The sequence below is a fragment of the Poecilia mexicana genome, unplaced genomic scaffold (genome assembly GCF_051168715.1).
Source record: "Poecilia mexicana isolate PSO_F unplaced genomic scaffold, ASM5116871v1 scaffold_7, whole genome shotgun sequence".
Taxonomy (NCBI): domain Eukaryota; kingdom Metazoa; phylum Chordata; class Actinopteri; order Cyprinodontiformes; family Poeciliidae; genus Poecilia; species Poecilia mexicana.
In genome coordinates this window covers 24,743,417-24,769,979 of record NW_028263376.1, presented here as the reverse complement: position 1 = coordinate 24,769,979, position 26,563 = coordinate 24,743,417, and the positions used below count along the sequence as shown (strand labels likewise).

The 26,563-nt window shown below is 39.5% G+C and overlaps 1 protein-coding gene and 2 long non-coding RNA genes across 4 annotated transcripts in view; all 3 read left to right on the top strand.

Annotated features, from left to right (window-relative positions):
* Nucleotides 1-15,812, top strand: part of LOC148158443 (deoxynucleoside triphosphate triphosphohydrolase SAMHD1-like) — a 40,067-nt gene extending 24,255 nt beyond the window's left edge. The window contains exons 4-14 of the mRNA XM_088007310.1: nucleotides 1,710-1,780; nucleotides 3,256-3,405; nucleotides 3,795-3,895; nucleotides 3,986-4,092; nucleotides 4,183-4,274; nucleotides 4,381-4,496; nucleotides 7,172-7,311; nucleotides 13,625-13,735; nucleotides 13,856-13,960; nucleotides 14,205-14,342; nucleotides 15,313-15,812. Of these exons, the coding sequence (XP_087863436.1) occupies nucleotides 4,066-4,092; nucleotides 4,183-4,274; nucleotides 4,381-4,496; nucleotides 7,172-7,311; nucleotides 13,625-13,735; nucleotides 13,856-13,960; nucleotides 14,205-14,342; nucleotides 15,313-15,465 (882 nt within the window). The 5' untranslated portion in view covers nucleotides 1,710-1,780; nucleotides 3,256-3,405; nucleotides 3,795-3,895; nucleotides 3,986-4,065 and the 3' untranslated portion in view covers nucleotides 15,466-15,812. The remainder of the gene's footprint in view (nucleotides 1-1,709; nucleotides 1,781-3,255; nucleotides 3,406-3,794; nucleotides 3,896-3,985; nucleotides 4,093-4,182; nucleotides 4,275-4,380; nucleotides 4,497-7,171; nucleotides 7,312-13,624; nucleotides 13,736-13,855; nucleotides 13,961-14,204; nucleotides 14,343-15,312) is intronic.
* Nucleotides 15,813-24,250: 8,438 nt separating this feature from the next.
* LOC148158442 (uncharacterized) lies at nucleotides 24,251-24,725 on the top strand. Of its 2 annotated transcripts, none has more exons than XR_015763825.1 (3): nucleotides 24,251-24,285; nucleotides 24,357-24,560; nucleotides 24,628-24,725. It is a non-coding gene; the product is annotated as an uncharacterized LOC148158442 (long non-coding RNA). The 2 variants fall into 2 exon arrangements; XR_015763826.1 differs by having other exon boundaries at nucleotides 24,329-24,560.
* A 405-nt stretch (nucleotides 24,726-25,130) lies between these two features.
* Nucleotides 25,131-26,491, top strand: LOC148158441 (uncharacterized). Its single transcript, XR_015763827.1, has 3 exons — nucleotides 25,131-25,197; nucleotides 25,356-25,500; nucleotides 26,336-26,491. It is a non-coding gene; the product is annotated as an uncharacterized LOC148158441 (long non-coding RNA).
* The last annotated feature ends 72 nt before the right edge of the window (nucleotides 26,492-26,563 follow it).

Below are 26,563 nucleotides of genomic sequence, written 5' to 3'. Positions count from 1 at the left end.
AACGGGGGAAGGGTTGGTTGCAGGAGCTTGTGCTCACCGCACCACTACATCATTCTGTGTGCTTAGAATGACTTTATTATCTTTTGGTCTAACAAATAGGTTTTTTGCTTCTACAAATTTTTGTCTTTAACCTTTTTAATTTGTTCTTTCCGATTTATGGCTGCTTTTAACCATAATTTAGCACATCTCAGCTCATCCTCCTTTTTAGCCTTCTTTATTCCCTTTTTTCTTGTTACACTACTCTCCAAAATTCCCACAATTGTTTGCCATTGATCAATTTTTAGTTTTCCATCTATTTTATATTTCTTTTTCCATTTTTTCATGTGTACAATGCTACCAGGAAATCTGGACAGCATGTATTTCTCATCCCCATCGGGGCCCTCAACAAGTGAGGAATTACAAGAATTTGCATTTCCCATTATTCAACTTACTTGCAATTTTAGCTTTTTATTTATTTAAATTTAGTCCAGGTTCGTTGACTCCTAGGGAGTCCTATGAACTGGAGATTTTTTCAGTAGGCCAGCAATTAAAAATACCTTGTTGTGGTATTCTCCACTTCAACTCTTTTGAGTGGGAGAATCTCGCCTTTGCATCCACAAGAGGTTCGCTGTTTAACCCCACCGTTTTTATATGAGGTAAAATACTGAGCAGTATTTAAACCTCCAATCACTCTCTCATGCACACACACATCAAAGCAGCAAACAAACAGCAATATCAGCACAATAATAACAGAACAGTAATAATAAGCTTCCTATCTACGTGAGGACTTACCCTTATGGGGTCTCCTCGAATAGAGTTTTAGCAGAGCGACATCATACAAGGATTCTCAAACCTCAGAGTTTTAGCAGAGCGACATCATACAAGGATACTCAAACCTCAGAGTTTTAGCAGAGCGACATCATACAAGGATACTCAAACCCCAGAGTTTTAGCAGAGCGACATCATACAAGGATACTCAAACCTCTAAAATAGTCATTTTAAAATTCACCTACGTTTCTGTAGTTTTCGGGTTGTCCAGTCGGATCTCGTCACTCCGCCGTTGGCAGACAAAGTCGGACATGTGTCGCTGGCCCAGCAAAGAATTTTGCTTCCTGGGTCTTTCTTTCCAGGTCCTGTTGACTCTGGCCGTGCACGGATTCAGCGCGTCTTCCTCTGCCTGTCAGCGGGGGGGGTTGAGAGATCCCGGATTTCGGCACCAAATGATAGGTACTTTTTCTCGAACCTACATAAAAAGACCACAGACAACGTATATGAATTTTATAGACAAAGCTTTTGCAAAAGGAGAACTCTTCGTCACGGCCTCTCCAGGCCGTTCACAGAGAATTCTGATCTCCTTCCACGCGAGCCCCTGTTTTATTGTCAAGCAGAACAACCAAAAGGGGCAGTCAGGAAGAACAACAAAGGTCGTAAAACTTCTAACCTAAACAAACCAGCAACTCAGTTCCAGGTGTGATATCTGATCTACGATCTGAGCCCAGTTCAGCTCTAGGTCAAACTAACACAAGAAGAATTTAAGATCTGGGAAACACAGAGTTAACTGTCTCACATGAAGATAAACAGACAGTCGTAACCTCCAGGTCAGTTTATACACACATAAGGAAGAGAACACTTTAGACTAAAAGTCACAATAATACTGATTAACATTAGACTGAATATGTACTAAAGTAATAACAAAATGATAATACCAAAAAATATCTAACAGTTTCCAGGACATGGACCGTTTTCCCACATGTTTGATCTAATGTTTATACCCAAAGCACGTCCTGGACATGACTGGAGCGTAAGAAATAATTTTCATTCTTACTGATTTAGTGCCTCATTTATTTTTTCAGACTGGTTTGAGAATAAGAAAACTTATATTTCTCCTCCACTCTTTGAATTGGAGTTAGAATATGGAAGTTATATTTTGACCAGCTTTAAAGATGACGAGATTTGAAGTCGACTACCTAGTTTGTAAGAATATGACTGGTTTAAGGCTTAAACCAGTCCTTTTGACAACTGGGTTAACAAAACTATATTCAGTGCTGTCCCTGCTAGTATCATAACAGACTAAATAAAACTGATGCAATGAAATACAGGTAATCGTCAAAAAAATGTCAATATCATTAGAGAACAATATTGTGTCCCTCACTTCAGAAAGTGAAAGTCATATTTGTTTTTTCCTTACACAAGTAGTGTGTAATGAATATACACACTACTTGTGTACTTGCGTGTATATAAATGCCCTTCATTTGCTGTGTAGCATGCAGTTGATCAGCCTGTGATATCACAGATGTGTAGTCAAAACCTTTGCAGATAGTGGCCTTCAGTTCTTCTGCATTGTTGGTTTTAGTGTCACTCATCTTCCTTTTGACAGTACTCTATAGATTCTCCATGGACTTCCGGGCATTTAAATTTACTGCTCAAACACTGAAACGCCATGGTCTTAAAAGCAACTTTGGTAGCCTAGTAGTAGGGACAGGTGCCAAGTCCTGCTGAAAAACCCTAACAGCATCTCCATAAAGATTACTTATTTAATTTAAAAAAGATAAGTCTGTTCAGAACCAGAATATCTGCATAAATTTAAAGATAAGGAAAATATTTGCAGTGTCCTGTTGTGTCAAATTATACCAGCAGTAACTTTTATTGAAAAAAAAAGCTTTTTTTTTTTACATATTTGATAAAACTATCACTATATTGTGACATTGTGGTATGAGATAAATAATCTGTGAAAACAATCACGCTCTTCCTCCTCCCAGTGCCAATTAGAAATGACCAATCAGAGCCAGGTGGAGGGTCTTGGCGCTGTCAATCACCCTCATGTGGGTTTGTCACTCATACCCCCACTCTCCCCTTGCTCTGTGCTACACCACTGCTTCTTCCTGATAGCAGAGCTTGTGGTGAATGCTAACGCTAATGACCACCAATGATCTTGGATAAATGGTTTTCCTGGAGTGGTAAGTTGTTTCTCTGCCATTAACACATTTAGCAGTGTGTACACGAGGTTGATAGACGGTGCTAACACACTCCTTCTGGCTCTGATTGATTGTTTTTGACCAGGAGTGCTAGTGCTAGTGCTAGCACTGGGAGGTGCTCAGTATATTACCCTAATAGAGTGACAGTTTTAAGAAATATGTGGAAAAAAAAACATTTTTGTAAAAGTTGCTTAGCTGCTTTAAACTTAGGCCGATTCTCATTTATTTAGAATACAAGTTTCTTTTAATCTTGAAATGTGACTGTCTCTACTTAGAATAACTAATTTTATGCATCTTGCAGCATGAGAAGGCATCTCAAAACATGTTTGACCATCTGGTGGAAGAAAATGGCTTGATAGGAGTCATGGAGCACCATGGCCTGGTGCCGGAAGAGGACCGGCTCTTTATAAAGGAGCTGATCGATCCTCCAAAAGTTGAAGAGATTACTGAGGTACCATCTGTTCAGTTTTTGAAATGCATGAGTATAATCTTCAACTGGGTCTTTGTTAGTCTGGTATGATGTGTTGCTCTACCACCATCTTATCATCACCATCTTTGAATGTGATAAACTTTCAAGCATAGATATAGAAAATCATGTAAATTGGAGAAGGTACTTTTCTACAAAAGAAGTGAAAATTCGTCATCAAAACAGTTTAACTGGAAAAATAAAGGTTAAATAAATAAAAAAAAGAAGGAATTAACTATACTGTATAAAACCACCACATTATATCAAAACATGAATGTACTTCTGACAAAGGACAATTTGTATTTCTTTTCTCACGCTTTCTTTCTGTGGAATCTGAAAATATAACTTTAAAAATTAGTTCTCGTCTCCAACAGTGGCCACACCATGGCCGACCCAGAGAGAAGGCCTTCCTCTATGAAGTTGTGTCCAACACAAGGAACAAGATTGATGTGGATAAGTGGGAATATTTTGCGAGGTGACTTTGGATTTAATTCTTCTCCCAAAATTTCAATCTCATCTTAAATTCCATACATTTTTAAACATATTTTCTCTTGCCATATGTCAGGGACTGTCATCACCTGGGTATGAAGAACAACTTTGACTGCCATCGCTTGATTAAATTTGCCAGTGTGTGAAGTTGATGGGATGATGCAGATCTGTTACAGAGACAAGGTTTGATTTGTTTAATTATTTTCCTTCTTATCAACATTAAGATTCAAAATGACAATATTTGCCACTACATGTTGTCATTATTGTCTACAGGAGGTGTTCAATCTGTACAACATGTTCTACACAAGGTTCTCTTTGCACAAAAGAGCCTACCAGCATAAAGTGGCCAACAGCGTAGAGTGGATGTAAGGAGCCCTTGACATTCCTGGAGTTTGGTGGATGCTTTTCTACTTTATTACTTTTTATTTCATGCAATGTTTTCTTACCATTACAAACTGGGTTTTCCTTCAGGATCAGAGATGCTTTTCTGAAAGCAGATCAGCACATGGAGATTAAAGGCCATGATGGGAAGACGTTCACCCTCTCCACAGCTATTGATGACATGGTGGCATACACTAAGCTGACTGGTGAGTAAACTTACACAACAATGTAGAAAAACATGAGTGTATGTTAGTTTGATTAAATGTGGATTTTAAAGGCCAATATAAACAGCTGTTTTTTATTTTAACTGTGCAAAATCAAAGGGACAGAAATAAAAATAAAGCTATACAGTTTGTGTCTACAAAGTCCATATGGGTAAAACTGGCATTAGCAGTCATAATTTAAAGCTGATAGTTTGCTTAGCACTTATTTTAATACCATTTTTGAACAGAACAGAAACTTAAAGTAATTAACATAATCAGAAGTATATTCATCTAGATTCCCCCCACCCTCATTTTCCTTCTACAAAACCCTGCTTGCTACTCTACCTTGTACACAAGATACTTCAACATATTTTTACTTAAGTAAAAGAGTAGCCATCCAAGAAATGTAATTAATCAAATAACCTTAAAAAAGGTTCTATAAAAAGGCTTCTCAATACTGAATGACAGATTATAACATTAATATATATTTGGGAGCAGTGCCTTCCATCTCTATCAACATTTTCTCAATCCATGAGAATTTAAAACTGACTTCACTGAAGTTCAATCAGTTCACCACACAATGCTTTTCATGATTAGTATATTTACCTCTCATGCACAGCACCTAATAGAGCAAGTAAAAGGTTAACAGCTTCATGCCATCCATCCATTTTCTTTACACCTTTGTCCTTAGTGGGGTCGGAAGGAGTGTTGGTGCCCATCTCCAGCTAACATTCCGGGCAAGAGCCAAGGTTCACCCTGTACCGGTCGCCAGTCTATCACAGGGTATCACAGAGACAGGTGTAACAGTTATGGGCTATGCAGCTAACTGCGGCTACAAAAGCAGCATCAGAAGATGGTTCGTTTTTGAAGGAGCCTGAGGTGTGAATGAAGACACGAGCACTGTTTTAGTTTTGGTGTGAATGTATTGATGAGTTGGGGGGGGGGGAACAATTACAAATACACAATGAGGGACAACTTAATTCTAAATAAATCAATTCAAAGATCAAAGTCCTTGTCCTTAGCTCACCATCAGTTTCAAAGAGGATCTGAAGATCTTAACCATCATGGAAAGAAAAAAAAAAAAAAAAAAAAAAAAAAAAACGACCTAAAAGGCCAAAAAAAAACATTAAGTGTTTTATCAAACAATATGTGCAAACACACAAATGCAATAAATATCGAATTCAAATGTAATTATTAAATATCTAATAATTAAACTAAACATTTCAGTCAGGTTTAAATTAACCATAATTTAAATAAACAAAAAGAATATCAATCATATTTCAAACTAATCAATTTAAGGTTGAAAAGTTGAAATCAAAGTTCACTTTCAAAATATCAATCAAGGAAAAATAAAATGACTCAAATACTCAAGCAGAGTGGGGAAAGAAAAAAATAAATAAATAAATTATATTGCGCAATAGCAACTTAAATGTAGCTACATCCTATTTTAAATCAAGTTCATTCATTACAAAAGTAGTGAAATTGGAAAAGAAATCTTGCACAAAACCAACGATCATGTTACCTTTGATCAGTGTGGGCAATATTAGACTGCGATCAGCTGTGATAATCCCGGGGAAGGCCCAGGTAACAACCGCCGACTGTTCTAATAAAACAACGCTGAGCAATCGAGCAAAATTTTCATGCTGAACAATACTGCTATCCTACAAGCAAACTCACCAATAGTTCAAATCAGTTGTTGCAGAGATTTGGGTGAATTTCCAGGATGAAATTATCAGCAAGACACCAACAGCCAGCCACAATCACAGTGGAACAGCTGATGTTGTTCAAACTGCGCTGGAGGTGGGGCTTTAAATAAGTTGAAGAGTTTGGGGCATCACAGGAAGTGGGCCCGCAACAATAAAAGTCTTTACTAATTGAGGGTTACACAGGCAGGACAAACAACCATGCACAAACACTCACACCTAGTGGCAATTTGGAGAGGCCAATTAACCTGACAGTCAAGTTTTTGGACTGTGGGAGGAACTGGAGTACTGGGAGAAAACCCACACATGCACAGGGAGAAGAAGGGAGAGAACATGCAAGCTCTGGGGCTGGGAATTGAACCCAGAACCTGCTTGCTGCAAGGCAACAGCACTACCAACTGCACTACTGTGCAGCCCCCAGTTTTATGCCATTAACCTTGTTAGGGGTGCAATTAAAAACTCCTTCCAGAATTTCACTTAGCCTGGTATGTGCAGAAAACTTCATTTCAAGTGGCTCATCTCTGCGACACAGTAGAGATCTTGCACTCAAATAGATGGAAGGCAGCATTATTATGGACTATTTTAATTTACAACAAAAAGTAATCAGCACAAAGTGACATTGCATTTCTAACATAGAAACATCTGAGTTTTTGTTCCATCCAGATGTCCTTTTTTCTGGAGTACCTCCCAACATTTTGTTATCAATTCTGGAGATCAGACTTTTGTATGAGGATTTTAAATTAACGTGGTGACTGGCGCATGGGTTGAAGGAAATATCAGAGTTGTGACTATATAGGAATGTTTTTATAGACAGCTGTTCAAATTATACTCTTTCTGTATGACAATGGAGAATAAAGAATTTCGTAAATTTTTCTGTTTTTTTAATATATATTTTCAAACACAGAGTCTGAATTTTTAGAGGATTTTAAATCTATTTCTTTTGAACATTTCTTCGTTTTTCTCTTTTCCTTTTAGATGCTATATTTGATCAGATATTGAATTCTTCTTCCAAGGAGCTTCGGGGGGCAAGAGAAATACTGGAAAGGATGATGCGAAGAAAGCTCTACGTGTGTCTGGGGGATTTTTCATCACAACAACCTCAGGCCATTATTGAAGTATTTTTGTTTTATTGTCACTTCGTACATTTCAAATGTAATCAGTAACACTGTAACTATAATGTTTGATTTTTAAGTAAAAATCTGGAAGTTGTAACATTTTATGCGGTTTCTGTTTAGGCTCAATGGAACAAACATCTCAGAGGGGGAAACCCAGACGATTATGTAGTGGAAGTGAGTTTTAATGCAGATAGGATCTGTTTTTTTTTTTTTTTTGACTGAGGCAATTAATTGTGATATTTGCAATTTAATCTCTGAAATATTATTTGTAACCTCAAAGTATTTATTATTTAGTTAGTCAAGTATAACTATGGAATGGGGGCAGAAGATCCAATAAAACATGTGAGGTTCTACAACAAGCAAAACCCGGATGAGGCCGGGCCCATCAACAGAGCTCAGGTGAGAATGAAATAGAAATTTTCTTAGATTCTTGATTTGCTCATTTCTGTCACTTGTGTTCTTCTGAAGTGAGATCATTTGAATTTTCACCACAAGTGTTTGTAACTTATGGTTCAATAAAAATGCCATGTGCTGCTTATATCTCTTTCAGGTATCTCTACTTCTTCCAGAGCACTTTGAAGAGAAGAAATGTAGAATCTACACGAAGAGAACAAGTAATGAGGATCTGGAGGCTGACAGAGAGATGTTTAACACATTTGGCCCTGCACAACCACATCAAGCCTGAGGTATTTCTGGAGGCTGTAATTAGTCAAATATGGTAGACATCAGTAATTTTTAGTTTGCTGTGATTCATCACTTTCTAATGTTATATTAACATGTATGTGAAAAATATTAGGAGTTTATCTACTTGAATTTGATTTACTGACCAAATTTGTGTTTATTCCACAATGTAAATATCTGTTTAGGTTAACATTTTAAAACCACCACTTTCTGTAAGAAGTGATTCCACAAAGGTAAAACCAGTGATGTAGAGGTATTTTGCTTTTACAACAGTCAGAATTAACTTTTGCTGCAGTGTAGTTTACTTTTTATGTCACAATTTATGCATTTTCATTTATTATGTACACTGTTCACTCACACAACTTGCAATATCTGTCTTTTCTGTTTTTTAGGACGTAATCATGGCACCTACTGTGAAACCTCTGAAACCAGGTTGGCATAACCACAGAACTTGAAAGAAATGCATTTTATTCTTTATTCTTGTCAATAAGTATAACCATGCACAAATTTAAATGGGTTTGTAAAAGTGCAAACAAACTTTTTGCATTTAAAAAGGATTGTAAGTTAATCTTATATGGATTTTTTTTTCTTAAAGGTGAAGGTTTTGATTAACATAGACAATATTTACATATTAAGAAATACAGTGAAAAAGATACTTTTGAAACTTTATTCAAATATTTGATTTATCATTTGTGATTCTTCTGTTATTTTTGGGTGTTTGGTTTAAGGGTATATGATTTATTAGTTTTATTCATACTTAATTAGTTTTGGTAAATTACGTTTGTTGTCATCACCTTCCAGGTCGGTTGACATTACAAATATGTCTTTGGGTATCATTTAAATAAAATATTATTCTTGACTAAATGTATATTAGTGCCATTCAATCTGGACTTGAATGTGAAAATTTTCTCACAAGTGGTGAGAATGTAATCATTTTAATAAACTTGTTTTAAAATAAAATGTGAGACGTCACGTGTTTAATTTCTTTGTGCTATACATTTGTTTTTTTGTTACATCTAACAGACTTTACCAGAGCTCAGCTGTAGAAGTGTTATTGATCTTCCACACACTAAAGAACTCAAGAAGAGTCTTGTAGATACTGTATATCGCTAATGTGAAAATCATTTGAACAACTGAAAAATTTAGACTTAAAGTATTCGTTTTATTCTTTTAATTTCATTATTTAAATTTTTATTCTGACCAGAAGCAGTTTGAACAAGTTTTCATTTGGTTAAAGTGAAGGAGGTCTCTAGGACACTTTTTTTTACCAAAGATAATCAAAATATCATTGGAAAAATAACAAAAGCTGGCCAGCAATTATAAAAACTGTTGCTTTTGAGAAGGCTATGAATATTACAATTTCAGTCTTTATTCCACCATTTAGAGAAAAATAAATCCACCTCTTATATCTTTATTATTGTCTGGTTTAGTTGACAGTTTTAATATCTGATCTGCTTTAAGAAAACAAATTAAGAAATAAGTTATGAAGCCTAGGTGTAGATTCAACCTGTGAGACTGTGAGATCTTCTGGCATCATCGATTACGACGCCTCTGCCTCAACCAACCAGGACCTGGACTTTATCAAGGAGCAGATCGCAGGACCGACAGAGAGCAGCTCAGGTCGAGGCGAGAAGGTGATCAACGTGTTGAAGAAAATAAACCGCACACACTCTATGTCTCTATTCCTGGCTGTGTTATTGCAACATTCATATTTTCTGCAAAGTCTAAAAAAATTATTTAATCTTCTCAAGTTTGGGCCTTATAAAATCCTGTACCCAGTGGTGTCCAAACATTTTACTTTGTGGGCCAAAATGCAAAGGAAAAGCACTCTGATGGCATTATTTCCCCCAAATTAAATCCCCAAAATGCTTGAGGATTTTTTAAATTCACATAGCTACAAAAGTAAGATTATAAAATGTCTTTAATTTAACATATAAAACTTGCAGCATCCCCCACTGTTGCAAATCACAGAGGTGACCTTTCTAATTCTTGGCTCTGTACACCACCATTTTAAATCATCCGACAGTCATGTGATCACATCAGCAGTAGCGATCCAGGACATAAGAACCAAACTACAACACATAATGGTACCACAGCAGAATTACCACAGAGACATGCAAATGAAGATAAATGTCCATCTATTATTTATATTGTCTCCAACATAGAGTTGAATTTAAATGGAAGAATTTGGTGGCATTAGTTGCAATACCAAAACCCACCACCATCTATTGGATGGAAAGTTTCAGGACATGTTTACAGTAAAAGGGTAATGCCACAGGTGTTTGGACTGATGTGGATTGTAAAGTGTGTTTGTTGAAGAGGGATTGACGTCATTATAAATAACCACACCTGAATCATAAAGCATATGTTTCAGCCTCCTAAACCAATATTTACCAATGATGAACTCATTTGTTTTTTCTTCTCCATAGTGGCCTTACAAAGGCCGTTCTAAAGACAACAAAAGGAACGATACCGTTCCAACAAAAGGAACGGTATCATTCTAACAAAAGGAAGGTCTTTATTAGGTTAAAGTGAAGGACACTTGTTATCAAAATAAATAATCAAAATATCAGTGGAAAATAACAAAAGCTGGTCATAAATTATAAAAAGTGTTGCTTTTGGGGAGGCTCTGAATATTACAAGTTCAGTCTTTCCCATTTAGAGAAAATAAAGCAACCTCTTAAATTTTTATTATCTGTATAAGTTGAACGTTTTAATATCTGATCTGCATTAAGAATAGAAATAAAAGAAATAAGTTTTGTAATAATTCAGTTGGTTCTTAACTGTAAATTAAATTACATTAACACATCCTCCAGCCTATGAGTATTCGGTCTGTAGTATTGAATCAGTCTAAATGGCCAGGATTTCAGCATTTCAATGTGAATCATTTAGTGTGGCTGTGAACAATTCAATTTTAGGAAGACATTTCTGGGGTCAGGGTTATGTTTTTATTTAATCCATTCTTTGTACTAAGATTAATATAACTATATTACGCAATAACATGATAGTGCTTGGAAATTTATTTTCCTCCATGACAGCAAGCTTCTGATGGTATAATTTGTTAGTAAAATATTCTGCTTGAAGTAAAAAGCTCGCTTGTTATCCGTCAGCATGACAAACAAATTAAGGTTAAAAGCGTTCAGCTGATCCAAAACACGCTGATGCCAGTGAGCCGCCACATCCAAACAGAATGAGCCACTGAGGGTTCAATTCCCCACCTTTCTTTGTTTGCAGTCCACAGCTTTGGAGCTTTTGTAAAAATATTATAAAAAGAAATACTGTGTTGTAAAATAATAAAAGCAATCCACTGCCCATTTGTGGAAGAAGGATGTAATAACTTCTTTTGAGAACAAAAGCTTTTCTTTATTCATTTAAAACCCTGTTAGGATTGCTCTTTCTTTTCAGCTCTTTATGAACTCTAGTTTTGTGAATCCACCTGTATTCCTCTTTTTTACAGATGAATACAAGTGGAGCTACCTCCGCTGCTCGTCAAGATCATCGACACGCCTCAGTTTCAGCGACTTCGAAACATTAAACAGCTCGGAGAGAAGAGTTATGTTTACCCTGGAGCAAACCACACCCGCTTTGAACACAGCATTGGGTAAAATATATTTACACTGAATGGCTTAAAGCTCATCTGTTACAATATTAGTTTAAAAAGTCTGTAGGTTTTAGTCACTGTATCTGAATTAAGATGTCTTGTTATGTGATGATAAAGGGTGGCTTACTTGGCTGTAGAACTTGTTAAGGTTCTGAGGGAGAGGCAGCCAGAACTGGACATCACTGAGCGTGACATCGTTGTGTGTAGATTGTTGCACTCTGCCCTGACCTGAGTGAGTTATGCAGAAACAAGCAATGTTAATCAATGTGCATCAGAAATTAAGCAGATTGTGGTATTTGCTGAGTAGTTTGTTAAAGAGGGGATAATATGTGTTTTCCAGGCACATGGTGCCATTTTATCGCTCATTCAAGTAATTATGTTGTCTTCAGTTATAAAAACGCTGTAAAAAGGATTTTAAAAAATGTGACTTTGCATCTTTCGCCTTGATATTGGCCTCTTATTCTTTACAACACGTCATTATAAAGTCATAACAGTGGTAAAAAAATTAAAGTTAAAAGCATTCAGCTGATCCAAAACACGCTGATGCCAGTGAGCCGCCACATCCAAACAGAATGATCCACTGAGGGTTCAGTTCCCCACCTTTCTTTGTTTGCAGTCCACAGCTTTGGAGCTTTTGTAAAAATATTATAAAAAGAAATACTGTGTGTTGTAAAATAATAAAAGCAATCCACTGCCCATTTGTGGAAGAAGGATGTAATAACTTCTTTTGAGAACAAAAGCTTTTCTTTATTCATTTAAAACCCTGTTAGGATTGCTCTCTTTCTTTTCAGCTCTTTATGAACTCTAGTTTTGTGAATCCACCTGTATTCCTCTTTTTTACAGATGAATACAAGTGGTGCTACCTCCGCTGCTCGTCAAGATCATCGACACGCCTCAGTTTCAGCGACTTCGAAACATTAAACAGCTCGGAGAGAAGAGTTATGTTTACCCTGGAGCAAACCACACCCGCTTTGAACACAGCATTGGGTAAAATATATTTACACTGAATGGCTTAAAGCTCATCTGTTACAATATTTGTTGAAAAAATCTGTAGGTTTTAGTCACTATATCTGACTTAAGATGTCTTGTTATGTGATGATAAAAGGTGGCTTACTTGGCTGTAGAACTTGTTAAGGTTCTGAGGGAGAGGCAGCCAGAACTGGACATCACTGAGCGTGACATCGTTGTGTGTAGATTGTTGCACTCTGCCCTGACCTGAGTGAGTTATGCAGAAACAAGCAATGTTAATCAATGTGCATCAGAAATTAAGCAGATTGTGGTATTTGCTGAGTAGTTTGTTAAAGAGGGGATAATATGTATTTTCCAGGCACATGGTGCCATTTTATCGCTCATTCAAGTAATTATGTTGTCTTCAGTTATAAAAACGCTGTAAAAAGGATTTTAAAAAATGTGACTTTGCATCTTTCGCCTTGATATTGGCCTCTTATTCTTTACAACACGTCATTATAAAGTCATAACAGTGGTAAAAAAATTAAAGTTAAAAGCGTTCAGCTGATCCAAAACATGCTGATGCCAGTGAGCCGCCACATCCAAACAGAATGATTCACTGTGGGTTCAATTCCCCACCTCACCCACTATGTCACCAGTTTCCTCTGTTTCTAATATGTGTAGGTCAGATTGAGTGAAAGACCACACATTTTCTATCAAGCTTACTTTTTATGGATCACAACCTATAAAATGAGAGTAAATTAACCTATGCAGGTGTTTCAGGCCATGTGCCAAGTTTATAAATGAGACCTCTGGTCTGAGTCCAGGATACCATGAAGGTTCTTAGCTTGGCTGATGGATTTCAGTCCCATGAAGTCTTACTGGATGCTAATTTCTGACCTTGCATTTTTAGGATCATGAACAAATATTTATGTTTCTATGCATTGAGTAACTGGAAATTCTGATCCATCCATTCATGGATATTGTGAACACACTCACTCAGTGAACACAGTAGATTGAAACATAAAGCAATATGCCATTCAAATTTTATGAGATGCTCCATAATCTCATTTAGTGGTATAGAAAAACAGTTTGAGATCCATGTATGATCTCTGGGAGGCAGATTTGGTTCAGTCCATTCCCGACAGTTGCTCTCATGATGTTGATCTTCAGCCAGAGGACTTTGTTGTCACCGTGAGTTTTATAAAAAAATATATATACATGTCTTTGTAACCTTTCTGCAAAACTTCAGGAGTTATTTTTTGGGGGAAACAGTTGAGGTTTTATTTGGTGAAATATTGTCTTTTCTTGTAGGTTATCATGATGGACTATGGGATGAAGGAAAAGAACCCCATCAATAACGTTCGTTTTTACTGCAAGGATGACCCAACAAAAGCCATAAAAATCAGTAAAAACCAGGTAAGAATTTAATGTATAACCAAATCCACTGTTCCTCTTTCATTATCAGGCCTCTGTAGAACCTATTTGCTTGCTAATCAGATTAGCTGTTTGATTTAGCCGTGTTGGACCAGGAATCAATCTGAAAGTTATTTCTCCCCAAAAACAGCAGTTTGACACCTTTGACATAAATGTCTAAAATTTTTCTCTGCTTCTGTTTTGAATTTATTACTAAAGATTCATGTGGTGCCGTCATTCCTTGTAGGTATCTAAACTTCTCCCAGAGCACTTTGCTGAACAGCTGGTCAGGGTGTACTGTAAGAAGACAGATGAGAGAACCCTGGAGGCCGCCAAGAAGCACTTTGTTCAGTGGTGCATGGACAGGAACTTCTCAAAGCCTCAGGTATTTCTGCAGACTGCATGGGATAAACAGTTGGTCAGATATTTAACATTTTAATGTTGTGTCTATGTCATAACATTAAAAAACGGATTTTCCTCCTTTTCTAAGGGCCTGCAGTAGCAGAACACTACCCAGTATGTATGAGTAGTGTCAGAGGCCTATTAGTTCAAAGTAATAAATAAACCAAATAAACCTTAATATGCATCATGTCAGACTGTTTATGAATATTTTCACCACATGCCTAAAATGTTACTATTTTTAGTAACTTTCTAGAAAGAAACTGTAAAAATAAACTAATGAACACAACTCACATTTGTTGTTGACACAACTTAGGATATTACTCTTTGATTTAGTCATTAATCATACAATGTTGTAGTTCTACCATCATCTCATGAAGCCGCAGACATTTATCAATCTTTTACAATTTTTCAGACTCCGTTTGGTTTTTGTAAATGGAACAAACTCTATATGATCCTCTGTTATGTTGATTTGCATTTCCCCATCAGATACTGTTTTGCGTGTTTGTTCAGCGCTGATAACCCACGCGCCATGTTTGCACTGCAAGAAAACTTTACACACTGTGAAAGCTCAAAGTGTTCCGGCAGATTTATCCCATTTTTTGCAACGGCGCTCTCAAATACATGAATAGAAATATGTATCTATGTATGTATGTATGGATGGATGGATGGATGAATGGATGGATGGATACGTGCAGCCCACCCTGAAAGCTCCATATGACCCAAAACTGGGGAAACACATCAGTATCTGATGGTGGTATAGATGGGTGGTATAGTAAAAATAGGTCACATTTGCATTTAATTTAAAAAAGGTAAAACTACACAACCTTCTACTGTACTGGTGCTTTAATTCTGGCAGCCCTGCATTCTTGCAAATCTCATATTTTGCATTCTTGGAAATCTTTTATTTTGCATTCTTGCAAATCTCTTAAGAAACATTTGTTTTTTACCTGTAGGATGGAGATGTCATAGCACCTGAGCTGACTCCTCTGAAACCCAGCTGGTGCACCAACAACGAAGGCGAGGACAGTGATGGCTGCAGCTCCAAGGAAACAAACGTTCACATGAATGGAGTCAAGAAAGCTAAGACTCAACTTAACTTTCAGTGAGCGGAGAGAGACAGCTGCCCCTTGTTGCACATGAGAAGTAAACAAAGATGAGTTTTACATAAGTATATTTTTATACAAGTCGAATTCGTTGAAGAGCCCAACAAATGGCTTTTTATTCAAAACACAGAAATTAGAAGAGAGAGATTTAGTGAAACAGTCCTAGACAAGGTTTGTTTCAGAAAATAAGGTTCAATTTAGCAATATATGTATTTATTTTATTGTTTCTTTTAATTGCTTTTGTTTATGAAATATTCATTAGGCAGGTTAAAGGCCTTTTATAATTTTCAACACGGTATCTTCATCACAAATTTTACTCAGCCTTTTAATAACCACTGTCATAATTTTTTTTTTTTTTTCAAAATGTCTTTCTCTTTCTCACTGTTTAATCAATGTCACATGCTGTTTTTATTTTAATTATGTAAAGCACTTTGAAATGCCTTGCTGCTGACATGTGCTATACAAATAAAATTTGATTGATTGATTGATGATTGATTCTGCTACATTTAAAGAACCAGCTCTGCACATTTAAAGTGTTTTTACATTTTATTTTTTTATTACTTGAGATGAGGGAGAAATTCCCTTTCTATTTATTTCATTTAGGGTTGTGTTTTGGTTGAATTTTTTGCTACACCATTATTTATTGTTTCTCCAGAAAATATCTCTGCTTGCTCCTCCTCTTTGCCTTGCAGGTCTGATGGAAAGATGTGAGTTTTTACATTCTACCTAATCATGTTGTGGCCTTATCAGATCTTTGCTTGATTGTGTTTTAAAAAATCTGATGATGTTGGTTGCTGTGGTTTTTAAATGTAACCCTGGTGAAGGTTTGAGAAAAAAATTATGTTGAAATAAACTGTTCAGAAGTCATCCTTGTGTTTATTGTTTAAAACAAGAGGACAGCATAAAGTCACCTGAAGCTAAAGATGAAAGACAGAAGTTGCTTTGTGATTGTTTTACATCACCAAGAATTACAATCACAAGCTGCAAAGAAATCTTATTTTACGTTCATGCCAGTATCACCGTCACACTTTATGACTTCAGCCCAACCATGCTGGAGATTTTTAAATTGCTCTTTCAATTAACATGAAACAAACAGATATATCTCTGCCACGCCTGTGTTATGATGCTATTTATTTCTTTTTCAGGAATTGAAACTGGTGGAATCATAATTCACTTTTCAAATGGATCCAATTAATATACAGAGTAAAATTCATTCCAGAATGGAGAAATATTTTACAACCTTTTTGAATTAATGCATTCTTTATTAATCCTACAGGAACATTTTAAATATACAAGTTTAAATAAGCATAAATCCATTAAGCATCCGATTAGCCATTTGGGAAAATGTGAAGAGAGTAAGAGAAACAAAAAATCAGACATTTTATTTAAAGAAAAAAGGTTTAAAAAGCATACTGAATCATGAATAAGTGGGTGTCCACTGTATAGTTTTATAATCAAAAGAAAACATTCCTCAAAAACAGTTTTAAGATTTTGTTCACAAGATTCCTTTGCTGACAGACCCCTGACTATGCCTGAAAAAAATGTTCAAGGAAACCTGAACTCCGTACCTAAATCTTCATTATATCCTCTTGAATTATTGAGCTAAGAAAAACATAGAGGATATTTTCTCTCATAGTAAGGCTGAAATTGACAGTTGATGTGAGGAAACACCCCATATTTATTGGGGAATTCTGCAAATTGTTAGGTGAAGTGATACCTGGAGCCCATAAGGGGACATGGAGAAAAAAAAGCGAGCCGACTTACTTTCTCGAGATCCTGAGAAAAAAGTCACACGACAACTTAGCTGACCTTAATATGTCCTGTGTGTTTTATTTTGGTCATTATTGTTACACTTAGTGTTATGTCTGTAATAGGCATATATATGAGACATTTATAGAAATACGGAACAAATTGTATCCCGTATCGGTTCAATACGTGGGTGATTGTGTGTTTTATGGGACGTCTGGCAACCCTAGTTCCAGACCGTCACTTGGGAACGGCACCACCTGGGTTCGGACTGAGAATTCCTTCTCAGAGTAATGATTTCATACCCAATGTGCAGTAGCATCGGTATCTCTCCATATTTTTAGACCAAGCATGAAGGAAAACTAGATGAACCCCTGTAAGTCAAGTACTAGCCTTCTTTATGCCTGCACTATCCATCCATTCTGGATGGATAAAATGATCACATTCGTACAATATAATTATCAAGTTTATGTAATTGCCATGTTTATACAATGTAATTCTTACATTGGAAGACATGTTTATACAATATATGTATTACATTTTATATAGTTATGTTATAACGTGATAGTGGTTGAAAATGTGTTTTCCTCCGTGACAGTACGCATGTGATGCAGATGGCAGAATTTGTCAGTAAAATGAGCTGCTTGAAGTAAAAGCTCTTGTTTGTTTCCTGTGAGTGGTAAACAAAATAAAGTTGAAAGCCTTCAGCTCATCCAAAACATGGTGATGCCTCCCTCCAGGAAACACATAGCATTTCAAAGTGCTTCACATAATTAAAATAAAAGCAGCAGCATGTGACTCCAACCTCTAGGTTTTTAGTTGAAACGCCGTCAACTGGGACTCTAAACCCCGTAGGACTTTAGTTAAGCGTCATTTAACAAGGATTCTCACACCCCTAGATATAGATTCGTTGAACTGGGACGTTTTAAGGGGGGGCTTTACATAGACAGTGTGAAAGAGAAATAAAAAGAAGTTAATAACTAGACAAAAAGTTAATAACTAGACAAAAAGTAAAGATAAAAACATTATCTTTACTTTTTACTTTAACATTAAAAACATCAAAAACATCGAAGACATCAAAACCCGCACTCTAATCCTAATTCAGCATTAAGCAACTCTAAACAGGTGGGTTTTAAGTTGAGATTTAAAGGCACCCGGTGTTTATCAGCTGTTTTACAGTTTTCTGGAAGTTTGTTCCAAATTTGTGGTGCATAGAAACTGAATGCTGCTTCTCCTCATTTGGTTCTGGTTCTGGGGATGCAGAGCAGACCAGAACCAGAAGATCTGAGGGGTCTAGACCAGGGGTCACCAACCTTTTTGAGACTGGATGCTACTTCATGAGTACAGAGTAACACGAAGGGCTACTTGTTTGATACAGACATACATTTTCTCTTAATAACAATAATAGTGTAATGACGCCAGAACACGACAGATAGAAGTCCCACCAAACGGGTTTATTAGTCGTAGAAACGAGCTGCTATTTTTGAGGCGCAGCCCACACCTCCAACAAACCGTAGCGCTCCCCGAACTAGCTTCCTGCTAACACACCCCGAACTCCCTCCTCTTCCGGTCCCTCTTGCTGCTCCCCTGATCCCCCGCCCACATGACAGATCTCTGTCATGTGAGTGGGAGTCAGCAGAGTCAGTCAGGGGAAGCCTATAACTTTATACACATAATAAAGATCAAAAATGTAACATACAACAAATACACATAATCATATCGATACCAGCAGAACTAAAACACAGAATCATTACATTACATATGTACACATGATTACATGCCGTATGATCATATTAATGTTAGGGATTACTCACTATAGTTGTCAGTAATGGTTTACCATGGCAAATATAGTTAATTGCTATTATGTGATCAGAAGTTCTTAGTTCAGAGTTTTAAGTTTGTGTTAGGATCTGGGGAAGGCTGGTTGGGGGTCTCTAGTTTCTCCACCAGGGGGCATCCTGGGACCTTCTGGAGGGCGTGAACCTGGAGCTGCACACCTGCTGCCACTTACCATCATTTGGAGGGGTTTATCAGGACGGAGCCACCGACACTCCGGTGCCAGAGTGTTAGCCTGTGATGGTAAATCATAGATAGCTCACCTCCGACCAACCTGTTCTCCTAGTGATCTCCTTCTGTGCTGACTCTCCTAGGTCATCTTCCGTGAAATCCTGAGTTCATTGAACCTCCGCGAACCTCGGCAGCTCCCCGGTCTAGCGGCTCCCTCCCGGCTCCTATTCTGACGTCTCCCTCCAACTCACCTGTCCGCCCTCTCGAGAAGCTCCGGCCCTCTGTCCAGCCTGCAGCCTCGGATCCCTGCGGTACTCCTTCCCGAGCTCAGACGTAATCCTCAACAAGTAGGTCTCTACTGAACTGAAATTCCCACGACCCCTGAACGCCTCTTACCTGTGTTATCTTCACCAGAGAACCTGAACCACCGAGGACGAGCACCAGTTCCAGACCATCTAGTGTATACAAATATATCTGTTCTCACTGTATTCAATAAATCGACTTAAACCTTACCGGTTCTCCTGAGTGCGTTCTGCGCATGTGGGTTCGTCAAATTAACCTCAACATGACAGAACACTCTGGCCAACAACAAACCCCAGCAGACGCGCTCCGAAGAAGCATACAGGAACAACATTCCCTCATTCAAAGCCACGATGTTGCCTTACGAGAGCTAAATAAACGTCAGATAGAGGCAAACAACCGTCTCGACGAAATCGCGGGCTTCTTACAGTCCTCCCGTCAGCAGGCTCCAGCTCCTCAACCGGCTCCCGCACCCAGTCCCAGTACCGCAACAGGCGTAGTTCATTCCACGTCTTCTGAGTGTCGACCACCAAACCCAGAAAGGTTCTCAGGTGACGTGAGTAAGTTCCGGGGATTTCTTTTCCAGTGCACCATATTATTTAATCACTCCCCGCACTGTTTCTCTCATGATGGAGCCAAGATCTCATTCATAATCTCCCACCTATCAGGTCAGGCGTTAGATTGGGCAGAATCAAGATTTTCTTCATCCACTACTTATGATTGCACCTTTGAGGAGTTCCTGAAGGAGTTTAAGCAAGCATTTAACCAAGATTTGGACAAAACGTTAAATTCCCGGGATTTGCTAGAAATTAAACAGGGTCAGCGGACTGTGGCTGAGTTAGCCATTGACTTCCGCATTAAAGCGGCGGCGTCGGGGTGGAACCCACCAGCACTCAAAAGTGCTTTTTACAACGCCCTCCATGATGATTTAAAGGATTTACTAGCTACTTTAGACGAGCCCAAGACCCTGGAGGAGTTGATTAGTTTGGCTATCCGTTTGGATAACAGAACCCGCGCTCGGGCAAAAGATAAAAGGAGTCCCCCTGTGAGAGTGGCTGTGGAGGGCGTGTCACCTTACCGTCCTGCTGCTGTTCCTCCACCAACGGCAGAACCAGAGCCTATGCAGATAGGGCACACTCGCCTCTCCCTCGAAGAAAGGCAGAGACGTATGAATGCCAAACTCTGTCTGTATTGCGGCGTAGCGGGCCATTTCATCGCTTCCTGTCCAACGAAGGCAAAAGCCAGGGTCCGCTGGTAGATGCGAGGAGACTGGCGGACCATCAAATTAAAGAAGAATCTCCTCGTTTGCTTTTACCTGTCACTCTTTCCGTTCACGATCAGTCCATAACGCTTTCGGCTTTGGTTGATTCCGGCTGTGAGCGTAATTTAATGGATTCCTGCCTCGCACAACAACTGTCCATCGAAACTGTGCCTTTAAAGGTCCCCCTGAAGGTTTCGGCTCTGGACGGCAGAGCACTCCATCAGATAACCCACCAAACTGTTCCGCTGAATCTCCTGATCTCAGGTAATCACCATGAAAAGATTTCATTCTTTATTTTTCCCGCTGCCAGTTCCGCAATCATCCTGGGTTTCGACTGGTTGGCGTGTCATAATCCCCACATCGACTGGTCTGAACGACACATAATTTCCTGGTCCATTAGCTGTCACTCGTCCTGTCTCCGCTCAGCCTTGCCGCCAGGTCCGTCACCGGTGGGCCAGCAGGAGGCAGACCCACCCGATCTTTCAGCTATTCCGGTGGAGTATCACGATTTAGCTGCAGTATTCAGTAAGGTAAAAGCACTGTCACTTCCTCCGCACCGGCCGTACGATTGTGCAATAGACCTGTTACCCGGAGCTCCCCTGCCTAGCAGTCGTTTGTTCAATATTTCTAGGACGGAGAGAGAGACCATGGAAAAATACATTAAGGAATCCCTTGATGCTGGGATAATCCGCTCCTCGTCTTCTCCGTTAGGGGCGGGGTTTTTCTTTGTTGAAAAGAAAGATGGTTCTCTCAGACCATGTATTGATTACCGAGGTCTCAATCAAATCACAGTTAAAAATAAATATCCATTACCCCTCCTTTCATCTGCGTTTGAGCCTGTTCAAGGAGCCACCATCTTTACTAAGCTGGATTTAAGAAATGCTTATCACCTCCTACGCATACGGGATGGGGATGAGTGGAAAACTGCATTTAAAACCCCATTAGGCCATTTCGAGTATTTGGTCATGCCATTTGGTTTATCAAATGCCCCAGCCTGTTTTCAAGCCCTAATAAACGATGTCCTGAGGGATTTTCTGAACATTTTCGTTTTTGTCTACCTTGATGACATTCTAATTTATTCTAAAAGTCTTCCAGAACACCAGAAACATGTCCGCCTTGTTCTCCAGCGGTTACTGGAGAACCGGCTGTTCGTCAAAGCTGAGAAATGTGAGTTTCATCAACCATCTGTTACATTTCTTGGTTATGTCTTAGAGGGCGGACAGGTCAGACCATCTGAGGACAAGATCAGAGCAGTTCTGGAGTGGCCTGTTCCTGAAACCAGGAAACAGCTCCAAAGGTTCCTCGGGTTTGCAAATTTCTATAGGCGGTTTATCAGAAATTACAGTCAAACCGCCCTGCCACTAACTGCTCTAACTTCACTCAAGACCACCTTCTCCTGGACTCCCGAAGCAGACGCCGCCTTTTCGAAGCTGAAATCGTTATTTGCTAATGCTCCCATACTCGTCCAACCTGACCCCACCAAACAGTTTGTTCTCGAGGTGGACGCCTCAGATTCTGGTGTAGGAGCCGTCCTTTCACAGTTTTCGGACTCTGACCATAAGACTCATCCCTGTGCCTTTTACTCCCGCAGATTGTCTCCAGCTGAAAGAAACTATGATGTGGGAGACCGTGAGCTGCTCGCCATCAAACTGGCTCTTGAAGAGTGGAGACATTGGCTGGAGGGCACAACGCACCCTGTACTGGTTTGGACCGATCATAAAAATCTTGCCTATTTGAAAACTGCTAGGCGTCTTAACCCCCGACAGTCACGATGGTCGTTATTTTTCTCCCGGTTTAACCTGTCCATTTCTTATCGCCCAGGCTCCCGAAATACTAAACCAGATGCGCTTTCCCGGTTGTACTCCCCTGATGACTCTGACAGGTCTCCGGCCCCCATTCTGCCCCCCAATTGCTCCATCGCTTCAGTCACTTGGGAGGTTGAAGATCTAATAAAACAGGCCCAATTATCTGAACCCGATCCTGGTACCGGTCCGCCCAACAAGGCTTATGTACCCACTTCTGTCAGACCCAGACTCATCAACTGGATGCACTCCACCAAGTTCTCTGCCCACCCAGGGGTCAGTAGAACTATTTCGCTCATATCCCGTCGATTCTGGTGGCCGTCGAGCTACAAGGACATTAAGGAGTATGTGTTAGCCTGCCCCGTCTGTGCTCGTAATAAACCATCCCATCAACTTCCGGCTGGTCAGCTCCAGCCGCTTCCTACCCCTAAACGACCCTGGTCTCACATTGCTCTGGATTTCGTTACAGGACTACCCGTCTCGGGGGGTATGACCACCATCCTCACAGTTATTGACCGGTTCTCCAAGGCTTGCCATCTGGTCTCTTTAAAGAAACTTCCTTCTGCCTTTCAGACGGCTCAGCTCCTGGTCAAGCACGTTTTTCGACTACATGGCATCCCGCAGGAGATACTGTCTGACCGGGGACCTCAGTTCGTAGCGCGGGTATGGAAACATTTTTGTGCAGCCTTGGGGGCTAAAGTTTCCTTGTCCTCTGGTTATCATCCACAGAGTAATGGCCAAACTGAACGCATGAACCAGGAGCTGGAAGCCATGCTCAGATGCCTCACATCGACCAACCCCACCGACTGGAACAAGTACCTTTCGTGGGTCGAGTATGCTCACAATTCTCACATCTCCTCCGCTACTGGTCTCTCCCCTTTTGAAATCTCATTAGGGTACCAACCTCCGTTGTTTCCTTCAGAAGAGAAGGTCATTGCTGTCACCTCGGTGCAACACCACATCCGCCGCTGCAGGGCTGTCTGGAAGACTGCAGTGTCCGCCCTTAATCGCACCCTGGAACAGAACCGCCGATTTGCTGACCGCAGACGGAAACCTGCACCTGTCTATACTCCAGGTCAACAGGTTTGGCTCTCAACCAAGGATATACCGCTAAAATCCATGTCTAAGAAGCTGTCCCCCCGTTTTATTGGGCCGTACAAAGTCGAATCAGTTATCAGTCCATCAGCGGTCCGTCTGCAGCTACCCTCTTCGCTCAGAGTTCATCCCACCTTTCACGTTTCCCAAATCAAGCCCGTTGTTTCCAGTTCCTTGCACCCGCCACCAGAACCCCCTCCGCCCGCCCGAGAGTTTGAAGGGGGCCCCGTTTACTCTGTCCGCCAGATTGTCGATTCCCGCAGGCGGGGTAGGGGTTGGCAATACTTAGTAGATTGGGAAGGTTACGGCCCTGAGCACCGTCAATGGGTTCCCGCCTCTTATATTGTTGACCCGTCTCTTATTTCGGACTACCGCTCCTCTCTCCCTTCGGGGTCTGCGGGACCGCCAGGTGGCGGTCATTGAGGGGGGGGTACTGTTAGGATCTGGGGAAGGCTGGTTGGGGGTCTCTAGTTTCTCCACCAGGGGGCATCCTGGGACCTTCTGGAGGGCGTGAACCTGGAGCTGCACACCTGCTGCCACTTACCATCATTTGGAGGGGTTTATCAGGACTGAGCCACCGACACTCCGGTGCCAGAGTGTTAGCCTGTGATGGTAAATCATAGATAGCTCACCTCCGACCAACCTGTTCTCCTAGTGATCTCCTTCTGTGCTGACTCTCCTAGGTCATCTTCCGTGAAATCCTGAGTTCATTGAACCTCCGCGAACCTCGGCAGCTCCCCGGTCTAGCGGCTCCCTCCCGGCTCCTATTCTGACGTCTCCCTCCAACTCACCTGTCCGCCCTCTCGAGAAGCTCCGGCCCTCTGTCCAGCCTGCAGCCTCGGATCCCTGCGGTACTCCTTCCCGAGCTCAGACGTAATCCTCAACAAGTAGGTCTCTACTGAACTGAAATTCCCACGACCCCTGAACGCCTCTTACCTGTGTTATCTTCACCAGAGAACCTGAACCACCGAGGACGAGCACCAGTTCCAGACCATCTAGTGTATACAAATATATCTGTTCTCACTGTATTCAATAAATCGACTTAAACCTTACCGGTTCTCCTGAGTGCGTTCTGCGCATGTGGGTTCGTCAAATTAACCTCAACATGACAGTTTGAGTCCCTTTTGGAGCTTTTCTGTGATTCTAAATTGCCTCCAAGTGACCGACAGTATGGATTATTGCAGCTGTACAGCTGTATACACTTTGAGTTCCTTGAGATTTTCCTTTTAAATAAAAAAAAGAAAAGAATAGTATAGAATTGTATCTAACCCTCTTTACTATTAACAAAATTGTGGAGAAAAAAACATTTTGTGTCAAAGCATCTTGTACGAAGCGCACATCAGTGTGAGTCTGTGGGGGTGGGCAGCAGTGTGAGTCTTGGTGGCCTCAGCTGACATAATTAAGCCACTATCCTAGAGGAGGATACACTCCCTCTGTCAATATAAATTGCTGCTGTGATAGAATTAGGTTGGCATTTCGATTCTGAAGATCCTGACGTGACTCTGAAGTTTCCTTGCTGCGCTGGTAATATTGCATTGAGTAACAGAAAAAAAAAAAGATTAATATTGTTTGGCATTTGCTTTAAAAGTAGTCATGTTCAAAGAAAGGATATTAATAAATGCTATGTTATCTGTTTCACACTAGAATGTCTGTCTTTGTTTTAATATTTCCCTTCCTTACAGCATCTTGTCATCAGTCATCTGATCCTTCATTTCAAGAGTTTTGCTGACCATCTGCTGATCCTACAAAACCTCTGAAACAATGGCAGACAATGATTCAGAAACAATGGCAGACAATGATTCAGAAACAATGGCAGACAAAACTAAGGTAAAACTTTCTACTGGAGCAGGTGTGAAAAACTCATTTTAATTTTTGTACCACATCATAACCATAAATGTCCTCAAAGGGCCAGTTGTGGAAGAATGCTTTGATGAAATTACCTAATTATTAGGTAATTTCATCAAAGCATTCTTCCATTCTGTTAAAATATTAAGAAATATCTCAGAACTTAATATTAAATTGAACATATTTTCACACTGATGTAGTTTGTCAGTATACAGCATAAGAAGTGCTTTAATTTGATTAATAAAATAACAGTTGAGCACATAACTTTTATCGTCAGTTGTGTGAAAGCTTGTTATCAGCCGGATTTGGCCCCTGGGACTTTAGTTTGACATGTGTCCACTAGAGGGAGACATAACTCTCTGTTCCTCTGTGTTCACAATTCCTATGCAACAAAAGTGGTGAAAATAACTTGGTGGGTTACAAAATACTGCATAATTATACTCTTTAAAATACACCATAAGTGATACAAAGTAAAGAAAAATATGACCATTTGCAAAGGAGGACTTTATTAAGACTAATAAATTGTTAAATCAGTTTTACATATAAAATCTTAATCACACTACTTACCCAGAGATATTTAATATTTTTTCTTTTCAATTTTAAGTCTATTTTTGTGACTTTACTTTGTCATATCCTGTATTTTTAAGAGTTATTAAAATTTCTTATTACAGAATGGAGAATAAATATTGGGCAAGTTAGGATTTTTTAACAAAGTTATCACTCAAGTTTCTGTCCTGTTGGTTTCACACATATATGAATTATTTTGGTCCTTTTCTTTAGATAGTGATGCTGACATGATTCTTCACCCGGTTTTCAGGTGTTCAATGATCCCATCCATGGCAATATCGAGTTGCACCCAGTCCTTGTCAAGATCATCGATACGCCTCAGTTTCAGCGACTTCGAAACATCAAGCAGCTTGGCGGAGTATATTACGTTTATCCTGGAGCCTCTCACAACCGCTTTGAACACAGCATTGGGTACATGTCTGTTTTTATTGCACATAATTGCTGTCAATTAACTTAAGGTAGTGGCGTAAAGAGAGAA